This window comes from Stenella coeruleoalba, assembly GCF_951394435.1.
Source record: "Stenella coeruleoalba genome assembly, chromosome: 2".
NCBI lineage: Eukaryota > Metazoa > Chordata > Mammalia > Artiodactyla > Delphinidae > Stenella > Stenella coeruleoalba.
The window spans coordinates 106039076-106051581 of record NC_137147.1 but is presented as its reverse complement, the minus strand read 5'-3'; the positions used below and the strand labels follow the sequence as shown (position 1 = coordinate 106051581).

The window sequence follows — 12506 nt, the reverse complement described above, 5'->3', positions numbered from 1 at the left end:
GAAAAGCGGCCTGGAGGTAAATGCAGGAGGGAGGACACAGGGCCAGGAGGAGCCATGCTGGCCACCTGCTGTGTCTGCAGACACCAAGGGATGGGGAGCTCCCTGGACAGTGGGCTTTGGGGAGTGTAAAAGTCATCCCGGGAGGGATGGGCATGAGCGGGTGAACACACCCCACTGGTACCAGCAGCTCACCTGCAGGTAGAGTCCAGGTGCGGCCTCACGGGAGAAGGACTTGGAAAGAATCAAGGAGAAGGTGGCCTTGGACGTTCCCACCTGCTATGTGCTCTGCCCACCCGCCACCTTGCACCCAGGACTTCAGAAAAAGTCATGACTTACTTCACTCTGAATGACAGTCTCTAGGTCCATCAGAGTGAAGTACGTCAGGAAGAGAAAAACAAACACCGTATGCTAACACATATACATGGAAACTAAAAAAAATGGTCATGAAGAACCTAGGGGCAAGACGGGAATAAAGATGCAGACCTACTAGAGAATGGACTTGAGGACACGGGGAGGGGGAAGGGTAAGCCGGGACGAAGTGAGAGAGTGGCATGGACATATATACACTACCAAACATAAAATAGATATCTAGTGGGAAGCAGCCGCATAGCACAGGGAAATCAGCTCGGTGCTTTGTGACCACCTAGAGGGGTGGGATAGGGAGGGTGGGAGGGAGGGAGATGCAAGAGGGAGGAGATATGGGGACATATGTATATGTATAACTGATTCACTTTGTTATAAAGCAGAAACTGACACACCATTGGAAAGCAATTATACCCCAATAAAGATGTTAAAAAAAAAAAGAAAAAGTCATGTAAAATCTCCTTGAGGCACCACTTTTTACCTCTCTAGTCTAAGCTCCTGGTTTCCCGCCTGCTTACCTCCACCGTCCTGCTCCTGTACATTTCCTTCCCCTCCCTCCTCTCCTCTCCCTCCCCACCTCTTCCACTTCCCTTCCCTTGCACTCTTGCTGCATTACTGCCCCCCCTTGAGCCCCTCCCTCTCCACCAATTTTCTCTTGACCCCTCCCTCTGTCCCTTGCTTGCTGGTTCCACTTCTCAGCCCTTTGACATCTCTGATTCCCGCCAACCCTCTCCCTGACACAAAAGCATATGCACACCTTCACCTAAACTCTCTCCTTCTGAGGTCCCTCTGCCCTGGTATTGTCCCTCGGGACTCTATCTCTGGCTTCAAGTTTTCAGGTGCGGTCACATGCGACTGTGTGACTCCACATAGAGATGAATGTCAATGAGGTAAACTTTCCATAGGAAAACGCAGCAGAGAAAAGCAATATTGTTACACACCCTCAAGTCTATAGACGTCCAGTGTCATGCTGTCGCCTGGGGAAGGACCAGCGTTTCTCATTCAGGAAATCTTGTCAAACAGGAACAAAAAAAAAAGAAGAACGCTTCTCATTCTTTAAGTGCAATTCTTCTCATTCTTTACATGCCTTTACTTGAAAAAGAAGAAAAAAAACCGGGAACACACCCCACAAAAAGGTGATTAAGGAAATCACTATCCTTCCAGAGATATAAAATCTCCTTTGAAAAGTTTTATGAAACAAAGTGGTTTCCCTGTTGAATATATTCCTTGATGAATAATTCATCCATCATGCGAGAAACACGTTGTGCCTTCAGTTTTACACAGCGAGTGACCACAAATACAAAATGTGCAAAGGAGTAACAATGTTTACATGCAAGGCATTAAAGTTGGTTTTCTTTTCAAAGTGATTACTGTATTGTTTTTGTGCTCCTTGGTACCAAAAACCAAATGGATTTGTTCCCCGTGGCCCAATTTCTGCCAGGACCCTGATACTTGAAGGGCGGAGTGGGTGAGCTCCTGGTGAAGGAGCTACTGAGGTTTCCTAGAACCATGGAAAGCTTGGGCTGGAGAGGCCTTCGGTGATCATGAGACCACACTCTACTTATAGATGAAGACCCCAGGCTCCAAGAGCTCATGCGAACATCACTCTGTGCTCAGAGGCTCTGGCCCAAGCAGAGAAGTCCCCCTCAGTCCAGACCATCTAAGCCAGAGGTCGGCACACTTCTTCCGTGAGGGGTCAGCAAGTAGATATCTCGGGCTTTGCAGGCCACGGTTTCTGGGGCAACTACTCATCTCTGAGGTTATGGTCCCCAAACAGCCATAGATGGTATGTAAATGAGTGGGTTTGGCTGTGTGCCAACTTATCAAATGATACTTGAATTTCATATAATTTTCACATTTTGCAGTATTATTCTTCTGTGGGCTTTTTTCCCCCTACCGTTTAAAAATGTAAAAATCATTCTTAGCTTGTGGGCCATAGAAAAATAGGAGGCAGGCCAGATGTTGTCCATCAGCCACTATTTGCAACCTCTGGTCTAAGCAAATGAGCCCAAGCCTCCTGCCAAAGCAGGTCCCAGGAGAAGCTGAGGAACCTTCTACCTCTAATGCAGCTGACGGTGGGCACGGCACTGCCCTCCCACTGTGCCCCAGAGATGCCGGCGAACACAGCAAGTGTGTGTATTTCATCACGGTCCACACCCAAAAGAGTAGTAGTTAGATGGGAAACAGATGTTGCATTTTTACCTATTGAGAAAACCCCCAATCTCTGAGGCTGAGCTCCCAGGAGGGCTCCACCAAGTCAAACCCTCACGAGGTCTGTGGTCAGTTCCATCAGGCCACCTGAGAAGGGGACCAGGGCCACCACACCTGGACTTGACCCCGAGGCAGAGGAGGGGTCCAGGCAGAGATCAAGGGGTGGCTGGTCATTTCAGAGAGCTGCTTCTACTGCTTGGCCTCCTGCAAGATGATCCCCACCCAGCAGGCCACCCACGCATGGCCAGAGAGGGCTTCAGCCCCTGGGTGATCTTTCAAGGAGGATGAGGGATGCAGAGCCTGCCCTCGGCACCAAGACCAGCAGGAGCTGCCAACAGCAGTGCAGGCAGTGAGAGAAGGCTGCAGAGCCCTGCAGAAGCAGCTGGATGAGTGGGAACAGCTCGGGCTGGGGGCTGAGAAACAGCTGGCTGGGTTGCAGAACCAGGGTCCTGGCAGTAAGCAATGGGGCTGTCCTGGCCACGAGGCCTGAGGGGAAAATGCACAAGGAGAGGACAGAAGATGAAGCAACAGAGAGAGAGGAATCGGTCCTGGACTGCAAGAAGCGCCGGCCAAGCTGCTTCCGCCCATCCCCACCCATAGCCCCGACGAGGGACGGTCCTGAAACGGGCGTTCTGGGAGGAGGCTCAGAGCAGGCAGGGCCCCTCCGTGCCTCCTTCAGGATCCTAAAGGCAGCCCCGCAGCTACCGGGGAAAGGAAAGGCCAACGGGCTTTCAGAGGAAAGGCGCTGGCAGGAAGAGGGCCTCAGGAAGACTGCCCTGGAGATGGCGGACGGGGTGAGGGGGGGCTGGTCCTCCCGTGACCGGGACATGGGCAGGAGCAACGGCCATAAAGACTCCATGCAACCCATCATAACCCTGCTGTTCCCGGCAACCCACCTGTCGGAAGAGAGCCAGGGCCTCTGGAAGGAGACCTTGCGGAGCAGGCAGACAGCCTGCCAATCGCAGGGCCTGGGCTGCTGACTTTGCAGGGACAATTCGGGGTTTGAGTCTGGTTTCGTTGTTGCCTTTGCAGTAAGTCCCCTACATACAAACAAGTTCCGTTCCGAGAGCGCGTTCGTAAGTGCAACAAAGTTAGGTACCCAACTAACACAACCGGCTGTATAGTACTGTACTGTAATAGGTTTATAATACTTTTCACACAAATAATACGTAAAAAAGAAACACAAAAAATAAAAAAAACATTTTTAATCCTACAGTACGGTACCTTGAAAAGTACAGTACCAGCTACATCACTGCTGTTTTTATGTTTGCTTCTGGCCCTCCTGGGTTTGAAATAAAGATACTGTACTACTGTACTCTAAACAGTACTGTACAGTAAAGTACACAAAAGCACAACCACTTGTACAGGATACACACACGTGACAATGTTAGCCAGACACGTGAACTAACTTACGTGACTGGATGTGCGAACGCACGTTCACATCTTTGAAAGTTCGCAACCTGAAGGTACATGTGTAGGGGACTTACTGCATTGGAGGGATGGGGTGGTGGTGACAGGTGATGATTGTTTTTCTTCAGAAGAATTCCACTGCACGGTTCCCCTGACTGCTGCCCACTGCCCCATGGCGGGAGGTCACGGGGGCGGGGGGTGTGATACTGGATCCTGGTGAATGATATCAATGAAGACGAGCAGAGTGTCGGCTGGTGGAAAACTCCCCTAGGACATTGTCTGGGGCAGGAGAATGTGGGATTCATCCCTGTGCACGCACCACCCAGGAAGGGCCCAGCACAGAGCGGGGCAGACTGAGCTCGTGGGTGAGCTGACCACGGAAAGCTGCACAGGCTCTCCCAGGTACACCGTCCTCCCCCCACCCAAGGTCTGGACTGGCTGCCTAAGTGACTGCTTTCAAGTTTCTGGCGGTGGGGGGAATGGGGGGAGGATATTATGACCCTCATTCCCACATTCCCAATCCTGACGATTTCTCTGTGTCACTAAAGCTAAACAGACCACCCGAGCAGAGCAAAACCCCAAGGTCACAACCAATATCCTTGAAGCATCAGGCAGATCCAGGCCTTCAAAGACATCAGGAGAAGGGTATGGAGAAGCCAGGAAGGAGAGGCTGAAACCATTTACACGTCAAATCTGAGACCGGCGGTGGTGGCATCTGGGGTCCTCTGGGCTCTGTCTCCTCTGGGCTTGTTCTTCCTGGCTCTGGGGTATCCCAAGAGGGAATACACCCAGGGAGATTTTGGAGGGGAAGAACGTTGACTTAGGAGCTCTGCTATGGGTTTGACTGGTCTGACCATACAAATGACGCATAGTTGACCTTTCCATTCTCCCATGGGTCTACCTTAGATCCAGGGTCTGACAGGAAACTGGCCAGCATGGCTGGGGGACAGGGGAGAAGAGAGGCTGGTTGGGCCTGGGAAGTGGGGAGACCACCTAGATCTCAGAGCCGGGACCACACACATCGTCATACGACCTGTTGACTCATCTAAGAGGCTGAAAGCCCAGTCACAGCTATGGTATCGAGTCAGAAGGCCTAGGAAGCCATGGTGGTACCAGGAACAGTGGCTCTCATCCTGGGGAGGAGACCTGAATGGCAAGAGAACCCTTCTGAGGGGACAAAAAGATCCTGATGATGGCTGGTGGTCCCTCACCGGCTGCCCTGTTGGTACTTCTCAGAGGACAGTGATGTCCTGTGGATGTGACTCCAAGGGGGGCAGGGTAGGGAAAAGGATGAGATGCCAGGCAGGGGTGCAGGGGTGCTTCTGCCGCCTCCTAGGACAGAATGGTGGTCGTGACCCTGGCTGGCACGAGAAAGGGCCTGGCTTTCTTGACTGGGCGGAGGCTCTGCTGGGAACTTCGACCCAGCAGTATTAGGGCACAGCATCCCTTTGTTCTGAAAAGCTGTGTCAGTCAAGTTCATTTCCTCTGCTTTCTATCCTAAAAGGAGGCTTGGAACATAGAAAAGGCATTCTGAGAAGAAAGAACCTTCTGGTGACTTACACTGTATCAAGTAAACCCTCTGTATTTTCCAGGCCACTTCCTGGCCTGAAGGATGTGTCAAATACACATCGAGGGTTAAGTTCATTACACGTCACAAAATTATTTTTGTCTATTTCTAGATCCAGGGGCCAGATGTGGAGATGAGCAGATGACAGAGAATGAAAGTTGGGAATTGCATATTAAAGGGATAACGTTCACTTTGAACCAACAGTGGTTCTCAGAATCCTCTGCATATCTCTTCCAGAAGAGAACGGAATTCGCCTCTATTAAATTGAAGAATCTGCTTTGTGAAGGCATGTGTCAGGGATGTGGGACACAAAGCTTACGGTCTCAGTTCTGCCAGTTCCTCCTCTGTGTGACCTGGACCCTCCTTCAGTACCACTTCCCACATTTATCAACTGAGGGCCCTTCAGCGGACAGTGGTTTCAAGCAGCTGAGAAAATCCCTGCACAACTGCGGCATAAGGTTGAACACAATGCTGAGGCTGGAACACAAGAACATCCAGGTCCCTTCTTTGCTCACCTGTGAAGCTGGGTGAGCCACACTCTGACCCACCCCCGCTGCATCTGTAAGTGACGCAACCCATGTACTCATGCCTCATGAGATCATGTCCAAGAAACGGTTAGTAGGTCAATGTGGCAATGCACATACGAGTATGGCTCACTACGCAGCAGTTTCCCCAGCGTCCTCTGAGTCTGTGCACAGACGTGGTCAGGGTGAACCATTCCACAGCACTGCCTCTCGTAGGGTTGGAGGAAAGCACCCAGATCTTGGGCCTCTGGCCCACAATGAGTGTTCCACTCAGTCATCAGATGAGTACAGTCCTTATTATGCAAACACCAGTGGTGTTTAAGTCCCTGTACTCAGCCCGCAGGTCAATACAATAGACAAGCAGAGACTGCCCTTCACCATCATCAGGACCAGCTGCTGAGGGGGGTGATCTAACCATAAATGCCAGAGAGACACGGCGAGGCAGAGCGGGGCTGGCCGGGCAGCAGGAAGGGAAGCTGGATGCAGACTGTAAGCCCTCAGATGACGGGAACAAGGAAGAATTATAGTAGAACTGAAGGGTAGCAGAGAACTTTCCAAGAGCTGGGACGGGAATGTCTAAATGCCTTATAAATGAACATGTCACCCAGCATGGGTGGGGGGCTATCGGGCCATGGCTTTATCATAGGGAACCCTGCTGTGACTACAGGGTTAAAAGAAATGACCTGTATCTTCCTAAGACGTATGACTACATGATCTTCAACTACTTGGCAATAACGTATGGACTAGAGGTTCCACGGTTAACCTCAATCTTTATATTCTAAAACGGAACTCAGTTTTTCCTTCCCAAACCATCTGATAAGCTGACTTCCGTTCTTTCCATCAGCAGAACCTCACTTGTTTTCAATCTTGAGGCTCAAAACTCCCTGCTTTCCTTCCGTTAAGGTTTTCCAGGCAGCCATCTTCTATCAGGTACCATGCCAGGCCCTGCCTCAAACTCAAAATTGAGTGGGATGGTCCCATACAGACTCAGTTTGAGCCGTGAACAAAGAAGTCATTTTTAAGTGTCTTAGGAGAGAGGGAGACAGGGACACAGAGCACACAAGCTCAGGTCTCAGCAGGAGGAGCCTTGGCCACAGAGCCCTAACCTCGCAGGCCTGCTGCCCCCCTCACGGCCCTTCCTGACGTCTGTTTCTTCTCACTCTTCCCACCCGAGTTTACGACCTTACTGCCCCAAACGTGGGTCACTACAACAAGCATCTAACAAAAATAGTTCTGTGCTAGCGCTACAGACTGAATTGTGTCCCCATCAGAAGTCACATGTTGAAGCCCTAAAACCTAATGTGACGGTAGTCAGAGGTAGGCCTCTGGCAGGTGATGAGGTTTAGATGAGACCTCAGGGGTGAAGGCCCCACGATGGGACCGGTGCCCTTATGAGAAACACCAGAGAGCTTGCTTCCCCCCCTCTCACTACCATGTGAGGACACAGCAAGAAGTGGGCCATCTGCAAGCCAGACAGTGAGCTCCCGTCAGGAACCAGACGGGCCAGCACCTTGATCTTGGACTTCCCAGCCTCCAAACTGTGAGAAAATGAATATCTGTTGTTGAAGCCACCCGGTCTGTGGTATTTCGTTATGGCAGCCCAAGCGAATACAGTTGGTCAACAGCACCTGGGCAAAAAGAATGCCTTTCATTTGTGAAAGGTGTTCTAAACAATTTAACCAGATTAAGAGTAGTGAAAACTTTTTTCCTCTTCGTGGACACCGAGGGAAGACAACCCAGGGAATGATGACCGCACCCTCGTGTTAACCAAGTCTTCCCTTTCCTCGGCCCTGCCCCCTCCTAGGTAGTGGCCTTGGGAGAAAGGGGCCATTAAGAAGTTGGGTTTTGCTCTGATGGAAAGAGGGTCAGGAGGAGGTGAATTCTGATGGCAGCCTGGGGCTCCTATGATTTGCTGTTCTAGGTATCCTATTAAGATAATATCCTAAAACCCAACTCTATTTGTCCAGTTATGCTCAAAGTAGAAAATATGGGGCCCAGGGGACTTCCCTGGAGGTCCAGTGGTTAAGACTTCACCTTCCAAGGCAGGGGGCGTGGGTTCGATCCCTGGTTGGGGAGCTAAGATCCCACATGCCTCAAGGCCAAAAAACCCAAAACAGAAAACAGAAGCAATATTGTAACAAATTCAATAAAGACTTTTAGAAAAATGGTCCACATCAAAAAATCTTAAAAAAAAAAAAAAAAAGAAGGAAAATATGTGGGCCAGCATGACCCAGGAGCTGTTAGGAGCTACCAATAACCCACATTTATCTTGAGAAGAAGCACGGACCTCAAGAATCTACCTCCCTGGCCACAGAAGGCAATCAATCGCATTTCCATCTTTTCGCTTTTATCCATACACCAAATAAACGGTAAATCTCCATTTCTAAAGAGTACTTAATTCAATCGAGCCTCCTGGATAGACTGGGGAACCTGAAATAGGGAGCAAATATGGATCACGACCCTCAGAGGTCATCCTGTAGAGATGCTACTGACATAGCTATCTTCATCGAAGAGAGTGGAAAGCAACGTGCGTCTTAGGGTTTCAGATTTTAAAACAGCCATTTAGTGAGCCACACTCGCAGAAACAGGAAGTCTGCTCTACATTTAAGAAGTCAAAAAAAAAAAAAAAAAGAAGTCAAAGATTACACAGCATTTCAGGCTCCCAGGAAGGACATTCTTGTCTTGAGCTATTTAAAGGCATCTGAGTCCCTGTTCATCCTCATCTTGATCATCTCATTTATGTTCATCTTGACAGAAACAAGGCTACTCTGAGCGGACCTTCAATATTGTAAAGCAAAAACACCCAGTGTGCCAAGACTTGGTCAAGAGCAGCTGGATAAGGGCTAATATCCCAAGTTACTCTGCAAAAACATCTTTGTGATAAGTGTTTATTTTAACAACTCGCTTGCTCTACGTCTTATGTGATCCTTCAACTTCAGCGCTTTGTGCTGCAAAACAAGACTTATTTTTCATAAGGAATGTTACAAAATTCATGTCAGATTCTTGGAAGCAACCATAGATAGAGACAGCTCCACATTCACATCTTTGAAGCGAAGATTCTGGGTTTCAGTTGTGTCTGGAAGCCTGAGTCTGTGAGACAAATTAGAAATCCATTCTCTACCTGTTTGTCTTTTTAGGACTCTTTGGGAGGAAAACAGTGAAAGCTGTTTTGTCAATAAACCAAAGGAAAAGTATGACTCAGACAACTGAAAGGAAAGGTTTTAGGTGATAGTGAAGCAGTAAGGGTACAATCACTTTGGCTTCCACCCGCAGGTAGATCTTACAGCACTATTACAGACAAGAGGGTGCTATAGTAACAGCACGTGGGACATTGACAATGACACCGCCATGGCTGGCCTGAGAGCGTCTCCAGGAGACGCGGCACAGGCTGTCCTGACCGGAGAAGCAGCCCCACTGAGGGAGAGGAGTCCTCAACTTGGACTGACTTTACCACTCTATAGTCCTGGCAAAGTGGGAAAGCTTCTGAGCATCTCCCCAATAAATACGGGAGTAAAGTGACATAAAACCAAACTTCATGGGAGTGGTGTGCAAACCAAATGAAGTAACCACAACCTGGGACACACAAAAGCACCTGATCAATTACGGATAATCAATCATCTGTTGAACTGCCTGTCCCGCCCCCTTCTGCACTTTGGTGACAGTGCTGAGAACCACGTTTGAGATATGCCCCCCCACACACACACACTCACAGTCCATGTGGCTAAAGTGGGACCCCAAGAGGGCTCCTGGGGTGGGCACATGCCCAGATCTGGTCTGTCAGAGTACTGCATCCCCTGGCAACAGACCCTGGCTCAGTGCTATCATCTGACTTCTGCAGGAGTTTCGCTGATGAGATGTAACTGGACCACCCCTCGGGGAGAGCCTGCCTGAGATTAAAACCAGCACAAGAGGAAGGGCTAGAGGACCGAAGGAAGGATAAACAGTGCCGTAGGTACAGTGCTAGCACCTCTGGATCTTTATCTGAAGCCAAACGCCCGTCTGGCGATCCTAACTTTATGAACAATAATTCCTGCGTGGTTTGTTTAAGCTAGTTTGAACTGGGCCGTCTGTCTTTTGAGAGTGAAAGAATCCTGGCGAATATATTGTGATTTTATTTTCTCTGAGTCTCCCCCTCCCCCTATTCCTCCTCCTCCTCCCCTCCCCCTCCTCCTCCTCCCCCTCTTCCTCCTCCTCCTCCTCCTCCTCCCCTCCCCTTCCCCCTCCTCCCCTCCCCCTCCCCTCCTCCCCTCCCCCTCTTCCTTCTCCTCCGCCTCTCCCTCTCCCCTCCTTCTCTCCCTCCCCCTCCCCCTTCCTTCTTCTCCTCCTCCTCCTCCCCTCCTCCCCCCTTCGTTTCCCCTTCCCTTCCTTCTTCTTCTCCTTTTTCTTCTCCATGTCTCTCTCACACACAATAAATATTTGTAATCGGTATATATGATGAATTATTGGACAAGCACAACACTTCACTGGCTACACTACAAATTCTGTATTTGCAGAAAAATCTCACTCATTAACATGGATGGAAAAGCCCTAAATAAAATCTTAGCAAATCAAATCCAGCATATCTTACAATAATAATATTAAAAGAACCATGCAGTGTTACCATGTACCTTTTATTCCAGGAAGATGCAGATAATTCACCATTAGGAAATCTATTAATAGCTGAACTAAGAAAAAAAAAAAACAACCTGTGCTTATCTCAATAGACACTGAGAAGGACATGTGACATAACCGATCATGTGACTCATCCCTTTGACAGGTATGTGCTCCTAGTGTTACGAGTTGCTGTGTGCTTCCACACTGACTGCTCAAAGCTGCCCTTGTTCAGATCACTTGAGAATCATTTCTCAGCTCCATGTGGAAATGGTCCTCAGAGCCAGAATGATTCCAGTGATGGGAACAGCTGACATGTACTGGGCACAGACACCGTCCAGCACACTGCTAAACACTTTACATGCAGCGTCTCATTTCAACAGCTCAGCTCAACTGCTCCAGAAGCTAGGTATTGTTCTTATTCCATTTCACAGATAAGGAAACCAAAGTTAAGAGGCTAAGTAATCTGCCTAAAGTCACACAGCTAAGTAACGGCTAGAGCTAAAACGCATGCAAACCAACGTACATTGGATTAAAAAGCTACTGCTTTTAATCACACAGTACGAAATATGGCCTCTAGGTTAGGAACACATTCTCTATTTAAAATTTTATTCGATTATAAGTTACAAGACCAAAAAAGCTGGAAAATATGCTTACACAAAAAGAGATAACCATAGTTAACTTTTTGTTGAATATGAATCCAGACCCCTTTCTGTACATATATAAATACGAATAAAAATAGATATATTTAATATGAATAAGATCATATTATTAATATAATTTACTTTTCTCAACTAATAGATCATGAAGCTTTTTCCTGTCAATAAAAATAGAAGTATATCATCATTGTAATGCCTAAATGATAGGCCATTTAAAATACATACAAATAATTTAACCATTATTTGTCATTGTTGGACATTTAGATTGTTTCCAGTTTTATAAACAACACTGCAAAAATCCTTTCCGTATGAGGTATTTTCTCACTCTGATTATTTTCTTAAAATCGATTAACATACTTGAATCAGAGAGTGTACACATTTACCACCACCAGAAATAAACGAACTTCCCGGCCAACGCAAGATTTTATAGTGCATTTTAACTGTTGCCAAACTGACAAGCAAAATGTATACCTTGTTTTGACTTTTATTTCATTAGTTATCAATGAATCTAAACATAATTGTGATTATTTTTATTTATTTTCTGAATTGCTTAGTTCTTTATTTCAAAAATGGTCGAGCTTTTAGTCTTCCTTTTATTGTTTGTGTATACACACATAGACTCACACACTCACACATACACACACGTGTACAGATATACATACATTGATATTAACTCTTCCTCACATACTTTAAAAATATTTTCTCCGTTGATATTTAACTTGGTCTAAGCTGACTTTTAAATTTTAACTTATGAAAAATGTTAAGATATACAAAAGGGAATGAAATTTATACAAAAAATTCCCACCTTAAGAAATAAAACATGCCCTATTGAAGCTGTAAACTTTTCCAATGGAAAAACTTCACACTTCCTTGTATTACATTTTAAATATGATTCTAGTAAACCACACATGGCTATAGGTATATATTTTTAATCTAATTTGACAATCTTTGTTTCCTAATCCAGAAACAAAGGTTTATTAATTTGTTGGGACTACTTATATGTACAGACTTACTTCTACCGCTTTTTTTCTTTTTGTCCCGCTTTTTCTGTTTCTTTTCCCCTCCTTTGTTGCCGTTTTATTGGAGATGGGGGTTATATACACCATTCTGTTCTTTGTTGTTCTGCTAGTTCGAAGGTTATATACTCTATCTGCATTAATTACTACTCTAGAAATACGATTA

The 12506-nt window shown here is 47.2% G+C and overlaps 1 protein-coding gene across 8 annotated transcripts in view; it reads right to left on the bottom strand.

Annotated features, from left to right (window-relative positions):
• The window catches only part of ARNT2 (aryl hydrocarbon receptor nuclear translocator 2), a 203902-nt gene that overhangs the window by 168367 nt on the left and 23029 nt on the right, over window positions 1-12506 (bottom strand). For 2 of the 8 annotated variants that reach the window (XM_079909990.1, XM_079909994.1), the window contains exon 1: window positions 4062-4206. The exons of 4 other annotated variants lie outside the window; for them this stretch is intronic. In XM_079909990.1, the coding sequence (XP_079766116.1) occupies window positions 4062-4158 (97 nt within the window). In that variant the 5' untranslated portion in view covers window positions 4159-4206. Of the gene's footprint in view, window positions 1-1304; window positions 1375-4061; window positions 4207-12506 lie in introns of those variants that run through there. 2 more of the 8 variants (XM_079909991.1, XM_079909996.1) reach the window with 2 other exon arrangements.